Raw genomic sequence first — 27,059 nt, 5'->3', positions numbered from 1 at the left:
CATTTTCCTGCTTTAAATTTATGAACTGTGGTACTGCGTCTGGGAAGCAGAAACAGAATTATTAGAGTGGTCAGCTAAGATAACAGGTCCAACGTGTAACCGATCTTTAAGAACTACCAGCCTTTTCAGGATCTTGTTACAATATATTGTTCAATTCCCCATACAAAGGAGTCTGTATCATTAGAATCAACATTCTCTGCTTTGTGACTTGCCCTCAGGAGATGCAGGGCACTGCACTGCTGTACTTTTGCTGTCCTAGCTTCTCTCTTGGATTTAGGCAGAGTTAGGGCTTGGCTACACTTACAAATTTGCAGTGCTGCAGCAGGGTGTGAAAACACACCCTCTCCAGCGCTGCAAATTGCGGTGCTGCAAAGTGCCAGTGTGGTCAAAGCCCCAGCGCTGGGAGCGTGGCTCCCAGCGCTGTCTGTTATTCCCCACAGGGAGGTGGAGTACGGACAGCGCTGGGAGAGCTTTCTCCCAGCGCTGGTGCTTTGACTACACTTAGCGCTTCAAAGCGCTGCCGTGGCAGTGCTATCGCGGCAGCGCTTTGAAGTGCTAAGTGTAGCCACAGCCTCATAGACCAGAATCCAGATTTCAGAGGGGGATTCTTGTATATTTCAATACCTTGGCCTGCTCTCAAAAACACCACAGATTGGCAAAGTGGAAAATCGAGGTGGCATTTAAATCTAGAAACCAAAAGAGCACTTTATACTTTTCTAGCACCGTTCTTCCAAGGATCTAGAAATGCTTTGCAACTCGGTATTAAGCCTTAACTCCCCTGTGAAGCAGACATCATCCTCCTTTTGCAGAGAAACTGAAGTGTGCTTTCCAGCTCTGCGGTTTTCCTTTAGGGGAGATTTTCTTAAATCCTTTGATAATACTAACCCTACCTTGTTGGGCTGTACCTCTAAGTCATTTATAGAATACCTTCCATGCCAAAGAACGTCCCCAAACCACTTTACATAGCACACATCAAAACCTCCCGCCACTGAAATGCAGGGACCTTGAAGGTGCAGAATAGTTTTACTAGCACAATACGACACTATACAACTCTTAAACGGAAGTGAAATAAAATATCCAATTGAATATGCAGGAGGAACGGAGGTACACAGTATGTAGTCATCCAGCGTGAAGAATGGTCTGGTATTTTCCACTCTTGCAGTGCCCTGGGATTTTTTAATGGAATGTAATCAGAACCCCTTCTCTATCTTTCATCTGAAAAATGTCTCCCAATACCATTTCAGAGGGCTGTGTCCCACCTATGAAATCAACACCATTTCCAATACAATGGGCTTTCTTTAAAGGTTTACTTTTCAAATACCAACCAGACCCAAACACTGCAGTTTGAAGTCAAAATGTCAAGTGGTATTTTCGCATGGCTATTTGATAGCAGGGATTGTCATGTTGAGACAGAGAGAGAGAAAATAGTGCCATTAAATCACAACTTTAAGTTTTTAAATCATGTGACAATTGCTTAACAGTTTACTTCTGACAAGTAAAAGAAATGCATGTGGTTTGGCACAATAGGCGGGAGAAAAGACCCATTTAATGAAAGGTTTTATTCCTTTATTGATAAAGGCTTTCCAGACTTCGCAAACTAGATTGTTCAGTTAAAAACCAAACCCACAAAAAACTTTCAGTCAGAAATCCTCAATGTCCTGCTTAGAAAAGACAAAGATTAGCTCTGTCCTGGCCACAAAGGAAAAGCTTGCAAACTTAATCCTGGTCTTGGAAACCTAAAGTGTCATGGAATTGACTTTTTAGACAAGATTTTTAAAGATTAATTTACAAAATACAGTATAGCTATGTGATATGTTGCATGGTGTTGAGATCTGCAGGACAGCGAAAGTTATCTCCAAACATCTTGAGCTGATGTCTGTGAAGGGGCTATTTGGCTTCTTTGCATCCTATGAGGGGGGAAAAAAAGGTTAAGAAAATACTAAATTCTCTACAGGCAACAAAGCTCAATCCAGCCCAGTGTGCCAATATTCAAAATTACCAACCCATTAAAAAACCCAAGGGGCAAATTTACTATCTAATTTGCATACTACATTTGTCCTTTATAATGAATTGCCAGATTGGCTGTTGTCATTTTAAAGCGACAGTGTCTCCCGAAATGGAAGATTTCCTATAAATCTTTAGTGCCAGAAGTGGTGATACCCTGTCATAACCGCCTCATATAAAGTACCTTAATGGTCAGTGTTGTAGCCGAGTTGGTCCCAGGACATGACACACAAGGCAGGTGAGGTAATATCTTTTATTGGACCACAGTAATTCCAGACTAATCTACGTTAGGGAATTTATGAGGGGAAGCTGCTATGGAAAGGCATGTGAAAATCTAGATCGGGGTCGGCAACCTTTCAGAAATGGTGTGCCGAGTCTTCATTTATTCACTCTAATTCAAGATTTTGCGTGCCAGTAATACATTTTAATGTTTTTAGAAGGTCTCTTTCTATAAGTCTATAATATATAACTAAACTATTGTGGTATGTAAAGTAAATAAGGTTTTTAAAATGTTTAAGAAGATTCATTTAAAATTAAATTAAAATGCAGAGCCCCCTGGTACTGGTGGTCAGGACCAGGCAGTGTGAGTGCCACTGAAAATCAGCTCACATGCTGTCTTTGGCACGCGTGCCATAGGTTACCTACCCTTGATCTAGATGTAGTTTAAGCCACCCATCCACAGGGGCATTCAGAGAAACTGAAAGCCTTACTTAGCAGCTAATTGACAAGAATCACTGGTAACAGTAAGAATTAAAAACACAGTAGGTAATTTTAATTAAAGGTACTTGTCAACTTGGATAAACCTGGGCATTTAGGTGTGCTGTGTCTCCATTTTGCCCTGCCCAAAAATGACTGATGTCTTGTGGCTTTGCTCTTATTCTGATGGATTCTATTCTTTGACATGGATTAATAATTTAATGGTCTTCACAAATCTCATTTCAGTATATTTTTATCCTTCCCTGACACGCTAGCAGCTGGAGATACTTCAGGAACTCAAGAAACCCGTCTGAAGATGAAATGTGAATGGATCTCTAAAAGAAAAGTTCTGAAGCTTCTATCCTCAAGAATTTCTGTATGCAAAACTGCACTGATCTGCAAGGAGTGGACTGAAATTCTGCTGGAGCCCTAACCCCATTTCTAGGCAGGCTGCACTCCCTACAAACAGTATTCTAGTTACTCTGATACTGAAAGCTTCGAATTGAAGGGGAGGGCAGAGATGCACTCACCAGTCTTCCTGGTTTAAGAGGTAGCAGCAACCACGCCCACCTTCTGGGCAGCTTCCTTCTTGGCTTGGTGAGCCTGCAACACTGCAACAGCCTCCTCCACCTGGGGTAGACAAATGATCAAATAAGATCCATGATCACTCTCCAGCCAAGCCTGCCACGAAGGGCGTGGGAATTTACCTTTGACCGGAGGGATTCTGGAGACTCCAGCATGTGCAGTAGCTCTGAATTGTCAATCTCTAGTAGCATTCCTGTGATCTTCCCCGCAAGGCTGGGGTGCATAGCTTGGATCAGGGGGAACAAACGTTCTCCTAGGAAAGCAAAGGTCAAACAGATGGTCTTTGTAGAGTGCTCTGAGGTGCTTTGCAGCAATTATGACAAAGAGGGAAGGTAAATCACCAGCTTTGAGCCAGGTCATTAATTTTCCATTTCTGTAGCACCTCATCTCAAAAACGTTACAAAGTATATGCACACAGTACCACCATGGGATGCTGCCAAACTCAGGGAGAAGGGCAGCCACCAGGTAGACAGCAGTGAAGGCTGTGGAAAATTTTGGCCCAGAATTGCGAGAGGGACTTTTGTCCATGTAGAGCAGACAAGACACTGGAAAGATCTCCATGTAAACAAACCGAATGCAGTTCAACAAGGCGGAGCCAATAATACTGGAATTGGAAGCTGTGGTTCCAATGAAATGAACATTTCAAACCCTGATAGTTACCACCCCCCCCCGCACTTTTAACCATTATCTGTACACGCATTACAGAAGGGATTTCACTACAAATGTGTCCAGTTGCTTTCTCAAAAGTGGCTGGAGTGTCCTCATATGTGAAAGACTGATGCTCTCCAACTCCCGTGAAGTGTCCTGAATTAGAATAGGATCACAAGGAATGTGTTTAGCTTCCTTATAGCCCTGGAGGCATTTCTTCCTCAAGAACTGTGATGTCACTTACCCAGCATCTGTTTCTGCTCCTGGGGAGGGGCAGCAGCTAGCATAGAAGCAGTTAAAGGTTCCTGTCCCTGTACGTGTACTGCAGGCTGAGGTGCCTGTAAGAAGCAATAGGAGAATTCAGTTGTGACGGGTAAAAGGGAACGGTTGGTTTTTTTGTTTAGTGACAGCAAGAGACTATCTAGCTCCTCCCCAAGGACACAAATAAATCCGTGGCAGAGCCTGTGCAGCTGGAAAGGCCTATGGACAAGACTGGTTCAGTGCTTCACAATCAAGCCTCAAAAAGGAATCCTGGACCTTGGAGGCACGTTGCTTGTAAACGTCCTACGTATGGACAGCTTTAGAGCTGTGAGGTACAGGACTGCTTGATGGGGTAATGTGATGCTGGGACAACAGCAGCACTCAGATTTGCTGTTTAACAATGCAGGGATGTGCCTGGTGGCCTCTGTAGAGGGGTCTAGCTGCATCTTCAAGGATCCCTCGAGAAAGGCTGTGTGCTACCCAGCCTGGCCAAGAGACGACGCGGTGCAGCTGAGGCCAGAGACAAAGTTGGGGGCAAGGACCCAAGAGCATCCCTGGGGGGAAAAAGGGCAAATAAGGGGCCTGCCAGGCTAAACAAGATGATTGGCTTGAGCTGCACAAGCAGAGCTGACTAAGTGGAGGAGCACAGCCAGCTTCCCAAATTCTGCCATCTCTGTTATCAAAGTAATCTGGCCTTTCTGGAAAAAAAAATCCACTTTACAGTCAAGTTTAGCTGTAAAAGCTGCTCCTGTAGCTGCTATGGTCTAACTTTACCATTGCTGGCTGCAACACAGCCCCTCGTATTACCTGCAAAGGCTGTACTGCTGGGTGTGGGCTGCGGACAGTTGAGGCATATTTATAAGGGGGAACTGCTCTGGGAGCTGGGGCAGTTACAGGCGGACGAGGGGCTAAATTCTGAGCTGCAGCGGCGACGCCTGCAAAGGAAGAATAGGATACCAGATTATACACATGCACAGAAGTGTGTGGTACACAAGTCTAAATCCTAGCTTGATGCTAGCAGTGTGGAATTTGTGAACACCCACAACTAAGCACCACCACCGACTAGCAGCAGAGTTTATTCAATGCAGAGCCAAATACTGGTGCAGAACCCTGTCTTTTTCAGTGACAAGGAGGCAATGGTACCAAGCTAGAGCTCAGTCCTGGATCAAGCAGGACCAAGCCCTGTTTTGCATAAAGCATCCTCGTAATACATATACTTGGAACTCAAATGTCATGAGGCGCTGCACTAACACAACATAACCGGCAGCTGAACAGGCTCCTTACCTGCCAACTTATTCTGAGCTGTGTAATATTCAGTTTGTCGTGTTAGACATAGCTGGAGAAGAGGTTAATTATCCTGCTGCGTGTGTTTCGTCCTGGAGCTTGTAACCCAGGGCCCCAGTCAGAGATTAGTTCCTTTTGTACTACAGTGGAAGAGAGCCGCCGTCACCTCTCTAGAGTTATACCCCAGAAACACTGGGCCACCTTAGGACGGGGCTTTTCTCCATCACCCTAAACCAATGACAGATGCTGCTTGTGAGACATTTTCTACTTACATCCTCTCCAACAGGGTGAGCTGGACATCTAACTCTGGAGAAACCTCCATCATCATACAGAGGGTAGTAAGTGTTGCAGAGTTGTAGAGACAAGTCCCAATTAAAGTGCAAAGCAACCTGTCTGGATTGCCTCTGCTGTGTTATAGCACCACCTGTCCCCAGACCGGCACTGCACCGCGCGGAATGGGAAAGATTTAGGTGCTCTCTTTACCCTAACTTATGCCACCCAAACGTGGGGCCCTACCATGCCGCCTCTTGCCATCCACATCCGGCATCAGTCTTCAGAAACACACGAGACTCTGCAGCCCCCGCTTAGACTTGGAGAAGAAAGTAAGAGCTGGGCTGCTTACCAACTCTCTGGGCAGCAGCAGGGAGGCCACGCGAGGCCTGAGCATTGCCAGTAGGAGCCAGATGGCGCAGTGCTGGGCGCGGTCCGGACTGGCGCATGGCATTCGGCATTCCTTGGAATCCTGAGAGAGAAAGGCAATGAGAGGAAATTCTCAAAATGATTAGCAGTTCCGGGCCCACCAGCTGGGAGACGTGAGCGCGCGTGTCTTGAAGGAGGGAGTCAAGGAAGGGGATTCAATGGAGAAGTCCTCATTGTTGCTGTCATCCTTGCCCACATTAGAAAGAGAGGGAACTGTGGCTCTAGAAACCCCAGCAGGCTACACTTGTATGAACACACAGGAGACTACAGAGTATGCCCTAGTAAGACAGAGGGTAGTTCTCAGGGACTGGCATGGCAGAGCCCAGATCAACAACAGCTGCTATCAGGTGTGTGGATATTGGCTAGCAGGGATTTCAGTCCCCAGAACGGGTGGGTGTCCCTCGCCACCTGGCAGCCCAGCCACGACCAAGAATGACGTCTAGTCTGTTCTTTGCAGGGGAACAATTGCACTTTTCTTCCAACGTCTAGTGGCACAAAAGGGCATCAGACACAGGATCAACAGGAAGTGTGGAGGATGATCAGAGAGTAAGACAAACAGGTGTCTTAAAGCCACAGCTCCGTTTCCAGCACACTCACCTTGAGGTCTCCCCCCTTGCTGCCAGCGTGGGTTAGGTCTCATCTGCGTCATCTGACTGGGTGCATAGTAAGTGGGTCTGCTCTGAGCCTGAAGAGGACCGGAAAAAAAAAAACAAAAAAAAACAATGAAGGAGCCATATCTAAACCAGTGATGTAAAATGTTTACAACAGGATTTGATACCCTTCCTGAGCTCAGTGCTCTGTGCCCCAGTGTCACATGACAATAGCAGGCAGCTGGGAAGCCACAGAACGAATCCCATGGACTAGGTACCTCGCATTAGGAGCTGCAGCCTGGCGAAAGGCACAGCAGAAAGACTCAATGGAGTCCTTGCAGCTGCTGCGTCAGAGATTCAAGCCAGGCGATGCTGGTAGTAAAGCCACTCTGACTTACTCAGCTGGGCTTACCTGGGGCACAGCAGGCATGAAGTACCCCCCCGCAGCTGGCTGGAACTGGTTAATGATCGTGTTCGCAGGCAGGGCTCTCATTCCGGCAATGCGCTGCATATACTGATTAGTGAGGTGGGCCTTTCGCTCCTCTTTCCTCTGTGCCAGCGCAACATACAATGGCTTGGAGCCCACGATACGCCCATTCATCTCAGTCACGGCTTTGGTAGCTTCTTCTGGAGAGGAAAAGCAGACGAAGCCAAACCCTTTGCTTCGTCCATCCTCCAGCATCACCTAAAACGGGGATTGACAGAGTGGCAGCATTGTGAAGGCAGGTCCATGTCATGAGGGCTTGGCTAGAGTCATAGCAATCTATTCACAATTCAGGGGACTCAAGTACTCAGTGATCTTTCATGTATATCACACGAGAAGGGACTGTTGTCTGGAGGGAGTGGGTCAGCCAGCAATGAATCAATTGTTGCTACTTCCAACGAAACCTCTACTTCCTTCCTATTCCCTGCCAATAAAGAGAAGCTGTATGTTTTACCCTAGTGAATCTCCACAACCTCCGGTCAGAGGAGGAATGTTGCAGAGTTGTAGAGACAAGCCCTCAATGAGGGAGGAAAACCACCTGTCTGGATTTACTCTGCTTTGCTTTTAGCACCATGTGTCCCCAGGCCCACACTGTACTGCAAGGAATGGGAAAGATTCAGGTGCACCTTTTAAACTGCATGACTCAACACTGCATTCAGTCGCTTGAAACACAAGCCAGTTTGCCATTTCCCACCTCCTCAGCAATGAAGCAAGTATTCAATACAATTCTCAAGTAAAAACACATTTTCGTTCCACTGAAATCCACATCTTGACTGGTCAAGATGTTTTCAGTGCTTAAGAGAACCACAGATATACGAATCACCCTCAACCCCACGCCCCGATTAGATAATGGCCCCTCCCATTCAGGCCTTGAAATCTAAGAATCTATAAACCCTGACAATACCTTGGCACTTGTAATAGACCCAAAAGGCGAAAACTCCTTCCTCAGTTTTTCATCATCAATAGTGTCATCCAGGTTCTTAATGTACAGATTAACACCCTAGAAGAGAGAATACTAATACATGAGGCTCACAATATGGAAGACAGCCATACCAATGAAGAAATTGCATATTTAGGGAATACTGAGCAACCACATCTAGCTGCCAAACCCAGATCTCTCTCCCCTAATAACTCAGGGCAGGAAATGTTGCAGAGTTGTAGAGACAAGTCCCAGTGCAAATGGAAAGGAGCCTGTCTGGATTTCCTCTGCTTTGCTGTAGCATCATGTGTCCCCAGTCCTGCACTGCCCTGCAAGGATCAGGAAAGATTTAGATGCAAACTATACCCTGAGCTAGCTTTACCATAAGCCACAACCACAGAAGGTGGCCTGTTCCCTGCTACCTTTTGTCATCCACGTAAGGTGTCAGTCTTCTTAACTGCAGGAGAGACCACATTCTTGAGACTGTATGTTGATAGTCCTTACAAAGCCCAGACTTTATTCTCACATGCGACTAAAAATTTCAGTCTGTTGCCATAGCTCTGACCCCTGGATTCCCTCTGCCAATACTAGGCGATTGCCTTTAACTCTACAGGTCAGTATTGGAAGATGACAATTAAATAAGAATAGGCATGTTCCCTTTAAGTCCACCAGTACACTTCTGCCTGAAGATGGGTCCTGCATCCAGAACAGGAACACACACTGTCCTACCTGGTACCGGCTGATTCTCTCTTGTTTCAGCTGCTCAAACTTCCGTTTCAGCTCTGCCTGGCGCTCTACTTTCTTCTGTGCCCGGCCTACAAATACCATTTTTCCATTAATATCCTTTCCATTCATTTCTTCCACTGCCTGGACAGGGGTTCAAACAGAAAATTCCTGTCAAACGGTGAAAAAGTGGCAGCTACTTTCTTCTGTGCCCGGCCTACAAATACCATTTTTCCATTAATATCCTTTCCATTCATTTCTTCCACTGCCTGGACAGGGGTTCAAACAGAAAATTCCTGTCAAACGGTGAAAAAGTGGCAGCTACTCCTACTACTACCAGCTTGAGTGACAACAATCCATCCCCCTTTCCTGTAGCATTACATTTGTGCTGCATCTAAATAAAGGCCTGGTAAAATACAAACTGAAGCTGTCAGCAGGAACCATCCTCACACAGGTCACTCTAAATTCCGGACCCACAGCAGAGAGATGTGAACGTACAGATGATTATTCAACCCTTACAGGGACAAATCTTGTAAGACCTACTCTGAGGGAAGTGCATTTCTGAGCATCATGCCGGCTCCAGCATCCTCCCCAACTTCGTCTCCTGGTGTAATGGTCCCGATCAGATAAAATTCCTGCTATTTATCCAACAGGATACCGTACAGATCTAGTCGTTTGGGGGAATGTGGGCTTTAACCTTGAACATCCAGCTTGGTGAAATGCAGAAGCTATTCATCCCAGCTCTGGACACACTCAGCTCTAAGCTTTTCTGAGGATCAGTGTTCCCCATCCCTATACTAGCTGATGGCTTCCCACACTTACTTCCGTATAAACACCCGACTAGAACGAAAGCAGTTTCGTACCTTGTTGGCATCTTCATGTTTTTCGAAGCTCACAAACCCAAAGCCTTTGGACTTTCCAGTGGGATCTGTCATCACCTTAACACTCAGTGTCTTGCCTGTTGCCAAGGGACAGAGTTAGCAGGGCATTAGCTACGCTACGTTTCCAGGAGAGCTTCTCAAAATCAAAACTAAAGCCACCCAGAACACCTGGCTTTCTTTCATTCACTTTGTGTCCCAGTCTCTGCCTCCTGTCTGACAACTGCCCACTCTCTCTGGATTATCTTGGTTCTCTGTCCTCAGAGTGACTCAGAAGTGGCAGCACTCATGTGAATTACTGTGGGGGTACAAGGTTTGCAGCTGCAGCGAGAATGTATTTACCATATTTGCTGAAGAGCTCCTTTAGTCTCTCATCATCCATGTCATCCCCAAAATTTTTAATATAAACATTGGTGAACTCCTTTGCTTTGGCTCCCAGCTCAGCCTCCCGCTCCTTACGGGACTTGAATCTCCCAACAAATCTGAAAAGAAAAAGCGAGAGTCACTGTGAGAAAAAACTCGTTTTCAAGGGTGGGTGTGTGATTTGCAGTGGGCTAAAAATGAGTGTCTGGTAGGAGCTGGGGGAAGATGCAGCAGGCCAGAGACCAAGCAGAAGAAATCAACTGTCCTATGGTGGAGAGGCGGCAGGCCAAAGATGCCCACCCAGCTCTGCAGTGGAGAGTGTAGGGCAAGGATACCCACCCAGCCCATTAGTGGAGAGGTAGCATGTCAAGGCTTGGGCAGGGAAACTCACCAGCCCTGTAGTGGAGAGGTAGCAGGCCAAGGCTTGGGCCAGGAGAACCAGCAGCCTTGTGTGTCCCCTGTTAATACCGAGATGCATCATGGTTCATGCGATCGTTGCTGCTTCTGGCTGTGACACTCACACTTTGCGGTCGTTGAGCAGCATGCCATTCATCTTCTCGATGGCTCTGTCTGCAGCATCCTGGGTCTCAAAGTGCACAAATGCGTAGCCCTTAGAGCCATTCTCATCACACACCACCTACAAGTGATGGAACAAATCAGATCAGCAGCTCTGCACTAAGACAGAAAATATTGGTTACAGGAATAACAGCAGAGACGTCCTCTGTTTTCCTTGATTTACACAGAAGGTCTGACTAAGATAAAAACAGGGTCCTGGTTCTTGACTGGGGTTCCTTGGTACAATACAAATAAATAATAACAAAAACTAAGTACTGGAGAGAAGCATGGTCCAGTGGATAGGAAGTTAGGCTAGGAGACAAGAGACTTGGGTTCTGGTCCACAATGTGCCACTTAGCTGTTATGTGACCTTGAGCAAGGGTATGTCATCTCCCTTCCTCAGCTTTTCATTCTGTGAAGGGCTGCTGTTACGTACCCTCCCTTGTGAAGGACTCATATCTGTGAATGAAGTGCTCTCCACAAGGATAAGCCTGACCTAGGATTGCTGATGTACTACATACAAAAGCCAGAATCCCAGATTTAAATCATATGCCAGCTACAAGCCAAACATGAACCCACCCTTTCATAGCCTGAAACTTGTGCTCATTAGTATCTTCAACTGCAGAGAACAGCTTTTCCATTTGTTGTGCTCGCACAAGTGGCGTGTCAACAAGGGAAAACAAGTCATGCCAAGGGACCATTTTAAGAAGAGGCTTTCAAAGCTGTGCACAGCTTTGTGCCGCAACGATCAAGATCAAGTGTAACTTTAATGATCCTCCCTCTTCTGCTCAGCTATGTCCTTTTCTGCTCTGCTTTTGGAGATTCCCTTGCCCAAGCATGGTGGAGATCCCCGCTTTCCATCCCTTGTCATGTGTGTTTAGTTGGATCAAGTAAGTGCGATGGAAGGTGGATTCTTAGACAAAGGTGGGTGTTCAGGGCTTCGGGAAGGTACCAAGTCTCACCTTGCAGGACAAGATATTCCCAAATGCTGAGAACGTGTCATAAAGTGCCTTGTTGTCTATGGATTTGTCCAGATTCTTGATGAAGACATTCCCAACCCCCGACTTCCTCAGAGAGGGGTCCCGCTGAGACCACATAATGCGGATGGGTTTGCCTTTGATCACATCAAAGTTCATGGTGTCTAGAGCACGCTCAGCTGTGAAGAGAAGAAAGTCAGGAAGAACAAGCTTCTGCAGCATGGCAAAGGAGAAAGGTCGCTGCTGCATTAGTACTACAGCTTTCTTTGAATCACTTCCAGTTTATGTAGTCTCCAGAACACTTAAAGGACAAGGCCTAGGTGATATCCTTTGGCCAGTGAATCCATTGGCCAACTGACCTTTATTGTAAGATTAGACATTTAAAAATAAAAGACTCCATTGCCTATTTTAAATTGACGTATTTGCAGCTAGGTCATTAGACATGTTTACAAGACTACATTAAAACGGGTTTAGTATAGATTATTTTTCACAAGAGTAATGGCACAGTTTAGCAATCAGAAGACAGGACTGGGAATCAAGACACCTAGGCCTTGTCTCACCTTGGAAAAATAATTTTGTTTTTCCTAGAGCTAACTTGATTGAAAATAAAGGCCTGTTTTCCTAGTCTAGACCTGCCCCCTGTTCTACCACTAACTCACTGAATAACTGAGCCTTAGCATCCCTCTAATCAAATGTCAGGTATTAACCTACTTTTGTAAAGTGCTTTGATATCTGGGGTAAAACATGTCACGAGTACAAGAATGGGTGAGGACGAAGTGAACCAGGAAGGTCTTTTTCTTCTACATGGAGACAGACAGGAGAAGTTGTTTTCCTGAGGGAGAGGGAAGGCATGGTGGTAGGAGCCAAGGGGACAGACTGGATGATGCATCTTTAATATTTATACATATTCAGTAGGGCTGTCGATTAATCGCAGTTAACCCATGCCATTAACTCAAAAAAATGAATCGCGATTAATCAGTTTTAATTATACTGTTAAACAATAGAACACCAACTGAAATATATTAAATATTTTTGGATCTTTTTCTACATTTACAAATATATTGATTTCAATTACAACACAAAATAGAAAGTATACACTGCTCACTTTATTTTGTTGTTTTTAGAGAAAATATTTGTAATAAAAAATATAAATAGTATTTTTCAATTAACCTCATACAAGTACTGTAGTGCAAACTCTAACGTGAAAATGCAACTTTCAAATGTCGATTTTTTTTGTTTCATAACTGCACTCAAAAACAAAACAATGCAAACTTTAGAGCCTACATGTCCACTAAGTCCTACTTCTCGTTCAGCCAATCGTTAAGACAAACAAGTTTATTTACATTTATGTGATATACTGCTGCCCATGTCTTATTTACAATGTCACCAGAAAGCGAAAAAAGGCGTTCACATGGGACTTTTGTAGATGGCATTGCCATTCCAGAGGACAGGCTTCCATGCTGATGACGCTCATTAAAAAAATAATGCATTAATTAAATTTGTGACTGAACTCCTTGGGGGAGAATTGTATGTCTCCGGCCCTGTTTCACCCGCATTCTGCCATATATTTCACGTTATAGTTGTCTCGGATGATGACTCAGCACATGCTCACTTTAAGAACACTTTCACTGCAGATTTGACAGAACGCAAAGAAAGTATCAATGTGAGATTTCTAAAGATAGCTACAGCACTTGACCCAAGGTTTAAGAATCTGAAGTGCCTTCCAAAATCTGAGGGGGATGAGGTGTGGAGCTTTCAGAAGTCTTAAAAGAGCAACACTCCGATGTGGAAACTACAGAACCCAAACCACCAAAAAAGAAAATCAACCTTCTGCTGGTGGCATCTGACTCAGATTATGAAAATGAACACGTGTTGGTCTGCATTGCTTTGGATTGTTATCGAGCAGAACCCATCATCAGCATGGATGCATGTCCTCCGGAATGGTGGATGAAGGGACATATGAATCTTTAGCACATCTGGCATGTTAAATATCTTGCAACTCTGGCTGCAACAGTGCTTTACGAACGCCTGTTCTCACTTTCAGGAGACGTGAACATGAAGCAGGCAGCATTATCTCCTGCAAATGTAAACAAACTTGTATGTCTGAGCGATTGGCTGAACAAGAGGTAGGACTGAGTGGATTCGTAGGCTCTAAAGTTTGACATTGCGTTAAAAAATAAAACAGTTATTTTGTACATAAGTATACATTTGTAAGTTCTACTTTCATGATAAAGAGATAAGCACTACAGTACTTGTATTTGCTGAATTGAAAAATACTATTTTTGTTTTTTACAGGGCAAAATTTGTAATAAAAATAAATATAAAGTGAGCACTGGACACTTTGTGTTTTGTTGTCATTTGAACATGTAGAAAACATCCAAAAACATTTAAACAAATGGTATTCTATTATTGTTTAACAGTGTGATTAATCGCGCAATTAATCACAATTCATTTTTTTTAATTGCTTGACAGCCCTTAATATTTAATACTCTGCACTAAATCCTCCTAACACCTTGTATGGCCTAGCTTACACTCAAAACAATTTGCCAGTATAGCTATACCAGGAAAGCCTTCTGGTGGAGGCACAGTGTTTCTGCTAGCATGGCTTATACCAGTTTCCCCAAAGAAATAAATGATATCCACAAAAGCACTTTGCTAGTATAACAGTCTACACTAGACTTCCGCCAACATAAAAATGTTGTAAAATCATACCCCCAACCAACATTGCTATACCAGGGTAGCTGCAGTTATGCTGGCAAAAAAATCCTTTTGCTAGTATCGCTTATTCTGTTTGGGGAACTGGTTTAAGCTTTACCAGCAAGAGAATTCCTTTGCCAGTTGAAGCTGTATTTTCACAAGGGGGTTTCCTGGTATAGTTCTACCAGTAGATCTATGCTGGCAAACCCTGTTAACGGCAAATGAGGCCTAAGAGAAGAGGGATTATTCTCCTTGTTGGTGCAGGGAGAGGTACATAAACATGTAATATGGTGGGAAGGAAGTTTGAGACACCCACGTAGCCTATGGGGCAAAAATGGTGCTTCAGTAACCCACTCTAAAGATCGCATCAGAGAGGAATAAGAAAACGAAAGAAATCTGCGTATGCTATATTGTAAACATTGAAGTGTATCCATCTAAATTCTAAAACGCCAGCAATGTAGATTGACTCTGAACCCACTGTAACCCCCCTACGGGATTCTATTTCTGTTATCCACTGGTGTATTAAAAGGACCATTACATATGCACATCAGGATCTTGTTCATAAAATTAAAGATGCTCAGGACACACTTCTATGCCAGAAAATGCTCCCACAGTATGCAAGGGAAGAGAAAGAGGACACTAATGCCCAGTATGAGGCAGGGGGGAAAAAGAGGACGGACCTGCATTAAATCAAAAAATAGTCATGAGATAAGAAACCTACCTTCCTAGGTTTGTGTGGCTTCCTTTCAGCCCACTTTCACCCACATACTAGAGTAAAAACCACTGAGCTGGATTTGAGGTTCCATTTTTTTTTTTTTTTGAGATGGATGATTTTCCATATTTAGATTCAGGGCCTCAAAGAAGTGAAGATTGTTGGCTACACCAGAGCAGCAGCAAATTCAAGAGAAAATGTGATTTTGATTGTCTGCTGGCTACACATGCCCTTTATTGATCTCTAGCTGCAGATGAAAGAGGATCTAGAGAATCCAACGTTTTCTATGCAATAAATTAGCTCATGGATTATCTTCATGTCAGCATGGAGCTCAACCACCACAAAATATATGACAAAAGTCACCAAGACCCCCTTGAAATATGAGTCTACTTGAACTCCTGTTTGTAGAAATGTTTCTTAAATGGGAAGTTTCCCTCTGCTACAGAAATGGCTTTTCTTTTTGAGTGTTGTCACACGCTCCTATTCTCCTCACACAGCTGAAACTCCCCTCTCACTTGTTCCTGAACTACGCACTTGCAAAGGAAAGTGAACATGTAAAATTGTATAAGAGAAAAATACCTTTGCCGTAGGGGCTCAGCTAACTTTGTTTAGTCAAAAGGGTTAAATTCAACCAACTGGCGTACTCAATTTATTCCTCAACTGCTACACTCTGAATCAACGCCATTCTTTCAGCAATGTGCAGTTTACCACCGTCCATTTCCAGTAGGCACTTCAAAAGGCAACTCAGTCCAGCTTGTTGAATTTGGCAGCATTTATTTATAGCAGGGAGAGGTCCTCCAGAGGCATGTGTTGGCAAGGACACAAACTAATAGTATATACCATTTGTAGCTGAAACAGGACTCCTGTTGAAAGGTGACAAGCAGTTTGAAGCAAAGGCACGCAATCAGAATGAATTCTGAAACTCTATGACAATTACTGAGCCACAGACTAGTTAGGATCCTACTCGCATTATTTCAGCTCTTCTACTGTTACTAGCTAGGAGCAGAACTTGTGCTGCTGCTGTCTCTGTTAAGATATTAGGCCACAGTATCCCTGTCTGCTGCTTGAAGTCGGTTTAAAGACCCCTCGTAAGCATTACAGCGAGTGGTCCAAAATAGATTCTCCTGGTGCTTTAGGGAAGTTTACATCTCCATCTGTGGATATGACAAAGCACAATCGCACCATTTTAGTGAATGGGCATGAGTGGCTTGAATTAGCCAAAAACCCCACCTCTGATTCATTTCCCTGAACTAGAAACACTTCCAACATTTACTTCTATTTAGGCCAAAGCTTCAGCCATTTCAATCCCTGTGTCTGTTTCTCTCCTACTGATTCCTGTCATCCTTCCAGCAGAGTCATCTGCAGCTGACAGTGCTGCAGCATACTCACTTTTCTAACTGACTAACCCACCACTCTTTTCCGTTTCATGCCTGTTCCTAGTGAAAACTACTGAGACACTCCCTGCCGGACAGTAACACCCCCTTCCCCACTCTCTGATCAAGTGCTGAAACAATGCTGGAGTTCGCCACTGTAGTTAAGGCCCATAAAGGCGGGTAACTACAATGCAAAGTTTCAGCCATCAGAGAGCCAGTACTAGAGTTTTACTCTGCAAGGAAAGCTGCCCCAGGGACCTTCTGCCCCTGTTTATTACCACTGTCTTTAAAAAAAAAAAAAAAAAAAGAGCCAGAGTTCAGCCACTCTGATTTATTTACCACTGGTGAGTTTAAGACTGTTTAGGCTCATTCTCTCTGCTTTTCTCTATGTTACTTGACCACAACTCATGTTAAACTCTAGAAAGTCAATGAATTGATTCTTCATTCAATGTCCTTGAAGAAAGATTTCAAATACAGTTTGGGTCGTCCTAATGGGGGAGGCTCGCAAAAGAATTTCTTTGTAGACAAAATGTTGGGTATTGTCAGCGATGCTGAAGGAGGAATAATTGGACATGAATAATTCATGGGCCCATGACAAGTGCTGGTGGGGCTCAGTTAGAGAAGGACACTGAAGGAGGTAAGTCGTCCTTTACATACAAACTTCCCCAAGCTTTCTTAGCCCTGGTCTACACTACAAAGTTAGGCGATGTCTACACTGGCAATTGAACGACTAAACTTGTCTTTCAGGTGTTAAACCCCCACCTCCCGAAAGACAAAAATTTTTTGCCGCAACAAGCGCTAGTGTGAATGGTGCGTTGTCGGCAGGAATGCCACTCATTGGGGATGGAAGCTTTTTGTTAGCAGGAGAGCCGACAAACAGCGGCTACGCTGCACGACTTTTAGCAGCACAGCTGTAGTGACACAGCCATGTCGCTAAAAGCTGCGTAGTGTAGACACAGCCTTATATTGGTATTACCATGTTGCTCAGAGGTGTGGAAATCCACACCCCTGAATGACACAATTATACCAACCTAATTCCCAGCGTAGACAGCCTGGCAGGGAGGTGGAGTACCTACATTCTTATTAGCGAGAGAAGGTGGGTGAGGTAATATCTTTTATTGTGCCAACTTGCAATAAAATAGATTACCTCACCCACCTTGTGTCTCTAATATCCTGAGACCTTTTGCAAGCCGATCACATTGTACAGTTGTGGAAAAGCCTCTCTTCAGAGATTTCTGGAAATATACTCACTGTCTCAGCAATAAGAACCAAAAGTCAACAGACCGGTCACACTCCATTCCATCTGTTGACTTTTCGTTAAGATTCTTTGGGGGAATGATTTCTCTTCCCATGGGCTTCTGTAACAACTTAGCTATACATACAAGTCCATATGAAAGCTTGTCTGTTGACTTATTACTGTGTTTTTAAAACAAACAAAAAAATGCACCTGGCCATGCCAGACTATGAAAGCTGAACTACAGCTAATCACACATGAACATTCAATTCCTCTTCTAATTATGAAGCTGAAAGAATTTTCTTCAGTGTTTTAATAAGAACCACGTTAAAGGCCATGGTTATCAACCTAACCATCAGCCAGAATACTGGAGCATTGTCTTGGTCAGTCTACCTTCTTTTATTAGTTGTCCCTTGAAATTAGTGGGTTTCTGAGGCCCCACAGATCCTCCCCTTAGGCTGGGGGGGTGGGGGAGGGATCCTTTAGCATTGGGCGGGCCCAAAAACCCAATAGATACAACAGGCTCAGGATTCGACAGTCACCCATTACTATGCCATAGAGATGTGCAATCTAAGGCAGTATTACTCTCTCCCCAAGAACTACCCTTCTCCAACAGGCATATCTTTGATGTTGGCCAGCCAAGGCAGTGGCCACCCAGAAAATCACTATTCCACTACCTGGTACCCTAACTAGCTAATAAAAAAGTATGTAAAAAAGCAGGTGGTCTGCACTTTAGATGCAAGTGTCCTGGGAAAAGGAAACATGGGCTAGTGATTACCACACAGGACTGCAAGCGAGTTCTAACTCTGATTCCTTGTTCTGATAAAGACTTGCCACATGACCTTGGGCAAGTCAACTTCTGAGCCACAGATTCTCTGCCTGTAAAATGAGACTATTTTCCTCACAGAGAGGTAGAGGCATGATTGATCTGTACCTGTAAAGCACTTTGATCCTTGAATGGAAGGTTCCGTGGACTATTATAGATTCTTTGCTCAATTCTTTGTTACTATTTCATATGCATTGGAAAAACATCTGCAAGTACTTTGAATACAGCTTCTAAACAAGCAGTCTGTTCTCCCTAGAACTCTGGGGAACACTTTTACCTTGTGCTAAAATGCTACTTTGTAACATCTTACAATAATATTCAAACCATAAGAGATCGCTTACAGCAACAATATGGTAAATAGCACTGTGGCAAACTGCAGTACTACACGAGCATCCTTCCTTCTCTGTGTTGATACTAATACACCTCTCTCTCGATATAATACCGTCCTCGGGAGCCAAAAATTCTTACTGCCTTATAGGTGAAACCGCGTTATATCGAACTTGATTTGATCCGCCGGAGCACGCAGCCCCCCCCAAGAGCGCTGCTTTACCGCGTTATATCCGAATTTGTGTTATATCGGGTGGCGTTATATCAGGGTAGAGGTGGATGCCATCTTTAAAGGGGAAAACAAGAACTTTTTTTCTGCTCTTCCATGACAAGTCTTGCTTACAAAGAGATTGTGATGTGCCACCAATGGCCTTGTCTTTCCAAAGGGTTTGACAATATTCTGTTTACTGAAGCAGCCGTCTCTTGCTCATGCAGCCGAACAGCATGTGTAGCAGCGATCACCACGTAGGAGAAATTCAAAGCTCTTCAGAAGAGATCTTTTTCATGAAAACAATGGGAATTTGGTGTTTTCTCCTTCCCGTACATTTCTCAGTGACAAGGCTTCCCATGTGTTAGTCATTTGGCCTACTTAACCTAGAAGTAACTAGACACCTGCTGCTGTGCCAGAGTATTACTTCAGCAGAGACTTTCTAGAATGCCTGCTGCCTTACTGGGAGCCAAGTATGAAGCAACCCCACCCTCAAATACCTGCCTATTTATTGCAGTGAAAAGTGATCTTGAAGTATATTGGAAAGCCACCTGTCTTCTACTTTTTATGCATGACAGGGCATTTTTTTAATAGATCACGGAGAACACATAACTAATCACTCATATACACTCTAAAAAGGCAACACTTTGCCCCTTATAGCTTCAGTCTGCTTTCATAGTACTCAAGGGCCCTTTAAAATTGTCCTCTGCTCTACCCACTTCTCAGCTTTAGGAAAGCTACAGTGAGAAAAAGTTTGCATCGCTACATTTTCCTGCATCTCTTCCTTTCTTCTGATGGATACTCAGACTACATCTCTGTGTTCATCTAATCTGAGGTCTGACTCCCACTTGGCCTTGTTTCCATTGCCCATTGTTTCCCCAGCCCCGAGAGGGAGATAATACCTACCTCTCCCAGCTGAGGAGGATCAGTTAATGTTTACAAGGTGCTGTGAACACAAAAGTGTTCTATAAGAGGTAATGACACAGGAAGTTACAGGACTAAGAAGAGAACCATGTGTACAACCGCAGCCTCTCTCTAATCCATCCCTTCTTGCTGTGAAGTCTTAAACCACATCGTACATTGCTTGGCCTGTGTATGAAGCAACTCCAAAGGTTCCACGTATGAAAAAAATCATTGGGCTATGAGGCAGCTTTTTAGTAACACGTCAATAGGCAGGAGCAGAAGAGCCATTCAAAGCAATCAGCACCACTGGGGAAAAAGGGGAAGGTGCTACTCTGGGGTCTCATGTATCAGGAGACAGGATGAAAACCCAGGGCAGTATAAAATCAGGGCCACACTATTCCAGACGAGAATTCAGCCCAGTAGGCTCTGCTTCTCAATAGGTTTAGCGGAATATATCCGTTATGTAGTAACTATTCTATTTATTACAGATTAGAAAGCTCATGATTCAAGGACCATGTATTCCTTTGGTGAATACAAGACTGTATTCTTCAATCTGAATCTAACGGATACAATAGAGTTCACTTGTAGTAGAAGTTTGTGCTGTTGCAAACTAATTCTGGATTAAAGTTAAAAGTTCACCACTCTAGAGGCTTACATCATGTAAAGATGCTGCTAAGTCACAGCCCTTAGGTGTCTGTAATGCAAGACTGCGGGGACTAGGGCAGAAAACGCTGATCCAGCTTTTTCTCTGGATATGGACATATTCAACATTGACTTCCTCTGCCCCATCCTTCTCAAAGCTCTGCTGCTGTGGGCCAAAGATACCTACCTTGAACAGAGCCTAAGCCAGGCAAGGTACCATCAGCACTTCATGTGAGCTGGGTGTGTATTCCTTTTTAAAAGGGTAGAAAAAGCATCAGTAAATGCCGCATTTCAACTTCCCGACCAATAGCAAACTAGAGCAGCCAACAGACAGTTTACTCACGGTATGTCTATACTGCATTTTAAAACCATGACAGAGTCTTAGGGTGAGGGAAGGGGGTGGGGTCAGGGCCTGAGCCCAAACATCTACACTGCTGGTTATAGTGCTGTTGCAGGAACCCCAGTCTGTGGATCCAGGCTCTGAGTCTCGCTGCCATGGGTTTTACAACTCAGTGTAGATATACCCCCAGACATTACAATCCTCAGCCCACTGCACCTACCAAGTCTCACATAGAGGGTGGGAGTGGGAAGATTCCTTTACAGTCATTCGGACTGAAGGTCTGACCAGATGCTGACTAGCCTTCAGCTTCCTTCAAGGTGACTGACTGGATAAAGACCCAGGCACGCAGCTTAACGCAGGACAATTCAGGGAGGGAAATCGAGGAACATTTCATTCTCAAATAAGTCAGGAAAAAGCGAGTCCATGGAAGCTGATTTTTGGCAAACAGAAGTCTTACTTATCTGCTTCACAGAGGTGTTGTGAAGATTAGTTAATGTTTGCAAAGGACTCTGAAGAGGTGAAGTGGTTAATATCATTCCAACTTCATAACCAAGTAGCAGAGCTGCCATGAAGCGGCTTGCCCCTGCCCATTCTCATTCACAGCTAGGTGACTGTATAGGAACTTGTACAAACAGCAAAACAGTTCCGAGAAAAAGAAGAGGGATAGGCATTTATGTCCAACTTACCATCAGCTGGCTGCTGGAAGTTGACATAGGCATATCCCAGGGAGCGACGGGTGATCATATCCCTGCAGACTCGGATGGAGAGTACAGGCCCAGCAGGGCTGAACTTCTCATACAACATGGCCTCGGTGACATCAGGGTGCAGGTCGCCCACATACAATGACGCCATCGGGTAGCTACTAGCAGCCGTATTCATCTTCCACTCAGCACGCACTCCCACCAGAAACTAATTTGTTTTTAAAGGTTTTTTTTTGTTTTTAAAACAAAGTTTTAGAAACTAAAACGGAATTTACAATTATATATATATTTTAAAAATCACTAATTTTGGCTAAGGGAAAATGAAGTGGGAACAAGGGGTGGGTGGTCCCCCTCAGGGCAGAAGTAGAGGCCAATGGGAAGTCAGGATAAGAGCAGAGTGCTCTTGGCTTGGATTGGGGGTTCGTGCAGCAGATTGGGGGTTCGTGCAGAAGAAGCTTATGGGGATTTTGGGGGTGGGGATAGAATGGTGCAGAAGAGGTGAGTTTGATTATCTCAGGCCCTGGGAGAGGAAGAGGGGAAGCAGCTGGATAGATAAAAGGCCTGGAAATAGGCAAAAAAATTTAAGCCTTCCACAAGCAAGAAGTTCAAACCCCACCACCCACCCAACAACTAAATCCAAGGCCTCCTCCACACGGTGGAGTTTTTCCACTTTGCCTTTGTTTCCAAAAGCAAAATGTCAATTAAAAAAAAAGAAGTGTTTCTCTTTTTTAAATATATTATTTTTTCTTCCAAATCCTTCAGACCCAAAGTCTGAGGCTGCTGTGTTATTTCATTTTTGGAGATAAAAAAACTTGGACAAAAATAAAATTAACTTTGCAATATATAGTTATAGGGTTTTTTCCCTTTTTCTTTAAAAGGAAAAAGATATGTCGCTATTTTTATATAAAATATATGCCGGTTCCTCGGACTAGCCTAATAAATACTGGTTTGGAGGAGCCAGGCAGGGAGCCATGGGCAGTTCCTTTCCCGAGGGGAGGACACGCGGTGCGATGGGTGGCACAGACAGACAGACACACACGATCAGGGGGGAGGGGAAGGGCAGAGACCCACGTGGAGCGAAGAGGGCGCAGACAGACAGACAGCCAGCCGAGGGCGGGGAGCCGGGGGACAGACAAGGGGAAAGGGTCCGGGAGCCGTGAAAAAACACTGAAGGGCCAGGGGCCAAAGGGCCAGACAGCCGGACCCGGGCCTGGGAGACGGACACACCCAATAGACGGGTGGGAGAGAAACGCGGGACCTGGACAGACACACGGACAGGGGGCAAAGGGGCCGGACGGACACACGGACCGGGGTGGGGGGGGGCGAGGAGGAGGGGAGAACTGGACAGATCCACGGACCGGGGACGAAGGGGCTGGACGGACACACGGACGGGGCGGGGGAGGGGCCGGACCGACACACGGACCCGGGGGGGGAGGGACCGGACGGACACACGGACCCCGGGGGGGAGGGACCGGACGGGCCGGGGGGCGGGAAGGGCCGGACCGACACACGGACCCGGGGTGGGGTGAAGGGCCGGACGGACACACGGACCGGGGGGGGAGGGGCCGGACGGACACACGGACCCGGGGGGGGAGGGGCCGCACGGGCCGGGGGGGGAGGGGCCGGACCGACACACGGACCCGGGGGGGGGAGGGGCCGGACCGACACACGGACCCGGGGGGGGGAGGGGCCGGACCGACACACGGACCCGGGCGGGGGAGGGGCCGGACGGACACACGGACCCGGGGGGGAGGGGCCGGACGGGCCGGGGGGCGCCGCTCTCGCCCCGGCGCTGGCTCGTTTCTTGGGAGTTTTTTTTCTCGGGTTTTTGCGATTTTTTTGGGTTTTTTGGTTTTTCTGGGCGGCGGCGGGAGCGCGGCGGGGCCCGACACCGACTCACGCGCTGCGGCCAGGCGGGCGGAGAGGCGGCCCGGGGCCGGGGGAGCCCCCTTTATACCCGCTCCCCGGGGTGAAAGGGCCGCCGTGCCGCGGAGAGGACACGGGCCGGCGGGGAGCGACCCGCCGCCGCACCGCAGGGATGGGCCGCCCGCTGCAGCGACCCCTGGCGGCGCAGGAGCGGCTCCCAGCCGCCCGGAGTCCCGCCCGGCCCCTGCGGGGGGGACCTGGCCCTGCACTGCGGGCACCGCCACCTGGAGTCCTCCCCGCAATCCGGGCAGCACCTCCCAATCATTCACCCCTCTCCAGTAATCTGGGGGTAACCTCCCACCCCACATCTGGGCAGCACCCCCCAATCATTCACCCCTCTCCAGTAATCTGGGGGTAACCTCACACCCCACATCTGGGCAGCACCCCCCCAATCATTCACCCCTCTCCAGTAATCTGGGGGTAACCTCCCACCCCACATCTGGGCAGCACCCCCCCAATCATTCACCCCTCTCCAGTAATCTGGGGATACATCACACCCAATCCCCCACACATCTGGGCAGCCCCCCAAATCATGAACCCCCCTCCAGTAATCTGGGGGTAACATCACACGCAATCCCCCACATATCTGGGCAGCACCCCCCCAATCATTCACCCCTCTCCAGTATTCTGGGGGTAACATCACACCCCACATCTGGGCAGCGCCCCGCAAATCATTCGCCCCTCTTCCGTAATCTGGGGGTAACCTCACACCCCACATCTGGGCAGCACCCCCCCAATCATTCGCCCCTCTCCAGTAATCTGGGGATACTTTACACCCAATCCCCCACACATCTGGGCAGCCCCCCAAATCATGAACCCCCCTCCAGCAATCTGGGGGTAACATCACACCCAATCCCCCACATATCTGGGCAGCCCCCCAAATCATGAACCCCCCTCCAGTAATCTGGGGTTACTTTACACCCAATCCCCCACACATCTGGGCAGCCCCTCAAATCATGAACCCCCCTCCAGTAATCTGGGGTTACTTTACACCCAATCCCCCCACACATCTGGGCAGCCCCACAAATCAGGACCCTCTCTCCAATAATCCACAACAACCCCCTTCACCCAAACCTCACACACATATAGGACAGACCCCTGAAAACAGGACCTCCTTGCCAATAATCCAGGTTGACCCTCCCAAACATCACACACACATCAGGGTAGCCCCCAAAACCCTGACCTCCTCCAATAATCTGAGGTAACCTCATGCCCAAACCCTCATGCACACATCAAACCTGCCCCACCCCCCAAAACTTGGATTCTTCCTCCCCAGCAATCCTGGGTAACCTATCCAGGCAGCCATCTCAAAACCTGACCCTCTTCAACAAACCAGGCAAACCCTAACTCAAATCCTCTCTCTCTTTCTCTCTCTAAACCAGGAGCAACACCTACACTCAAATCCTGAGCAGAGCATCCCTGAGAATCCAGGGACATGACCCCACTCAAATTATAAGAACTGCTCACCAACAATGCAGAGGGTAAAATCCCCCCAAATTCTGACATCCCCCCCTTTCCCCAGCAGTCCAGGGGCAAAATCCCAAATCTTTTGACACCTCCCCCGAGACAACAGAAGTCAATTCCCACTCCCTGCCCCTGAAAAATCCTACTAATCTACCTGCTCCTAAAATCTGACCCCTGCAGTCAGGGGACAATTTCTCACCAAAATCCTGACAACCCCAGAACACCCTCTCCCCCACGACCCCGTGTACACATTCTGTCATTCCCACTTCTTCAAAAGTCCAGGGGCAAACCCACTTTCATTCCTCTCCTGATTATTGTCCCCACACCCAAATTGGGGCAAATCCCCGCCCTGACCAATTCTGACACCCTTCACCCCACAAAACACATGGGCAAAGTCCTGACATTCACTTTTCCTCTACAAAACCCCATCCAAACCCTTGCAACTCCCTTTAACCTGGCCATTCCTGCCCTCCTTCCAACTGTCGAAGGCCATCCCCGCCCCAAATCCTGTCAGTCTACCTCCCCATGCCAATTCTGGGGCAAAGTCCTACCAATAACCTCCCTCATGCCTCCTCTGGGCTAAGGACAACCCACCACACAAATCCTGACAGTCTTTCCAACCCTCCTCTCAGCTGCATGGCAACAAAATATACCCCCACATACCAATCCCCCCTTCACTCAAGTTATACCAAAAGTGTGTTGCCTCTGCATGGGGAGAACGGAGCTGAATATTTGTAATGCCACTGAGATAAATTCCTAGCCAGGAGCCGATGTCGTCCCGTTAGCCAGTGAAGAGATGGAAATGTTGGAACCAGAAGATTCCATGGCAGTTGGGGTTGGGCCATTGGAAGGGGCAGTTGGGAATGGGTCGTAAGGACATGAGTATGGGTCAGTATAGGGTGATTATTTTTAATGGCACCTGAGAGAGAGTCTTGTCCTCTCCTCTGAAAATAGTGCACAGGAGGACTGGGGTCTCTTCAGTCCATGAAGGGACTGAAATCAAGATGTTTGGTGGTGCTGTGACAATTAGTGAACTGAGGGTTACGAGGCAGCTGGTGAAACACAGGAGAGGAACAATGTCCTGGGATTGAAACTGAGGTGAAAAAGAGAGAATAAAGGAGGAAACCAACTGAATCAGGAAGAAAGGGGGAGCAGAGAAAGAAAAGCAGACAGTGAAATGCACCTGAAGACAGGGTGTGCGCCTGACTACTCTCTTGCACTGTCCTGGAAGTGCGTGCCTCTTAGCTATGGTTTTGGAGATACCCCCAGCACTTAGATCAGGAGTGACTGTAGCTGAACTTATTCCCATAGCAATCTGCCTCCTAGTATTTAGAACATCATTTTTCCTTGAACAAAGGCTAGTTCCTGAAGAAAACGCCAGTTCACATCCTGTGTTGCCCTGGAGCAGGACCAATGCTCATCAACATCTCCCTGTGGAAGTCAGTTGTCATTCTCCATTCACAAGGTGAGTAAAAGGGCGGTGGTTGAACAATGAATGGTGAAGAAAACTGCTGGAACATGTTCCAACACCAGACTCACTAGAATCAATGCTGTTGTGATCTATAATTACCCAGAATTTTTAGTATAAGAGTAAGACACATCAGGGCATTAATTATGTGCAAGAGAACCTAACATATCCTTCAGGGTCTTGTTGCGGTTATAATATGGCTTTTCAGTTATGCATTTAATTTTCTTTAATCCTAGATAAAACCAATGATTATTTCAATTTATTGGTAAACTATCCTTCCACTATGGTAAATAATTTACAGGGGAAGAATAAAAGGAAACAATGGATATAACAAAGTATCTTGTTTGACAATATTTTTTGTAAATATTTCCAGCCCTCTGGCGTTTTCTGCTTCTGAGCTCATGTCCTTCCAACGCCTCACAAGATCATTGGACTCTGGTGACACCTGGGAATGGGTAGCAAAGCCTGACGTAGTGTTGTTATTGTTTCTGTTTCCTTTCCACTTGCTGTTATGTTCACTCTGCCCACCTGCCTGCTCTGGAGCAGAACACTGTCAACCTGCAATTTCTATT

At 46.2% G+C, this 27,059-nt stretch overlaps 1 protein-coding gene and 3 non-coding genes across 6 annotated transcripts; all 4 read right to left on the bottom strand.

Annotated features, from left to right (window-relative positions):
• Nucleotides 1-1,544: 1,544 nt before the first annotated feature.
• Nucleotides 1,545-25,834, bottom strand: PABPC4 (poly(A) binding protein cytoplasmic 4). 3 transcript variants are annotated; one of them, XM_044997725.1, is made up of 16 exons: nt 25,709-25,834; nt 21,615-21,837; nt 11,652-11,845; nt 10,656-10,771; nt 10,114-10,253; nt 9,757-9,851; nt 8,900-9,037; nt 8,156-8,251; nt 7,180-7,452; nt 6,775-6,862; nt 6,101-6,220; nt 5,002-5,129; nt 4,178-4,271; nt 3,408-3,538; nt 3,231-3,330; nt 1,545-1,907 (listed from the first exon to the last, which is right to left on the bottom strand). In XM_044997725.1, the coding sequence occupies exons 2-15, from the start codon at nt 21,805-21,807 to the stop codon at nt 3,244-3,246; spliced, it is 1,893 nt and encodes a 630-aa protein (XP_044853660.1). In that variant the 5' UTR covers nt 21,808-21,837; nt 25,709-25,834; the 3' UTR covers nt 1,545-1,907; nt 3,231-3,243. The 3 variants fall into 3 exon arrangements, with proteins under 3 accessions (XP_044853660.1, XP_044853661.1, XP_044853659.1); XM_044997726.1 differs by lacking the exon at nt 21,615-21,837 and having other exon boundaries at nt 25,709-25,824; XM_044997724.1 differs by lacking the exon at nt 25,709-25,834 and having other exon boundaries at nt 21,615-22,948.
• Nucleotides 5,819-5,952, bottom strand: LOC123355610. The gene has a single exon (XR_006575158.1). It is a non-coding gene; the product is annotated as a small nucleolar RNA SNORA55 (small nucleolar RNA).
• Nucleotides 7,740-7,875, bottom strand: LOC123355611. Its single transcript, XR_006575159.1, has one exon. It is a non-coding gene; the product is annotated as a small nucleolar RNA SNORA55 (small nucleolar RNA).
• On the bottom strand, nt 8,394-8,527 carry LOC123355609. Its single transcript, XR_006575157.1, has one exon. It is a non-coding gene; the product is annotated as a small nucleolar RNA SNORA55 (small nucleolar RNA).
• Nucleotides 25,835-27,059: the final 1,225 nt, after the last annotated feature.

This window comes from Mauremys mutica, chromosome 23 (genome assembly GCF_020497125.1).
Source record: "Mauremys mutica isolate MM-2020 ecotype Southern chromosome 23, ASM2049712v1, whole genome shotgun sequence".
Lineage (NCBI taxonomy): Eukaryota > Metazoa > Chordata > Testudines > Geoemydidae > Mauremys > Mauremys mutica.
This window is presented reverse-complemented; position numbering and strand designations above follow the sequence as displayed.

Excerpts from the sequence above, each read along its gene's own strand:
- PABPC4 (XM_044997725.1), bottom strand. The coding sequence starts at position 21,807 with ATGAATACGGCTGCTAGTAGCTACCCGATGGCGTCATTGTATGTGGGC. Across the intron at positions 9,852-10,113 it reads GGAGCTCTTCAGCAAATATG|GCAAGACACTGAGTGTTAAG; the intron begins GTAAATACATTC and ends CCTTGGCAACAG. Across the intron at positions 3,539-4,177 it reads GGAGCAGAAACAGATGCTGG|GAGAACGTTTGTTCCCCCTG; the intron begins GTAAGTGACATC and ends TTGCTTTCCTAG.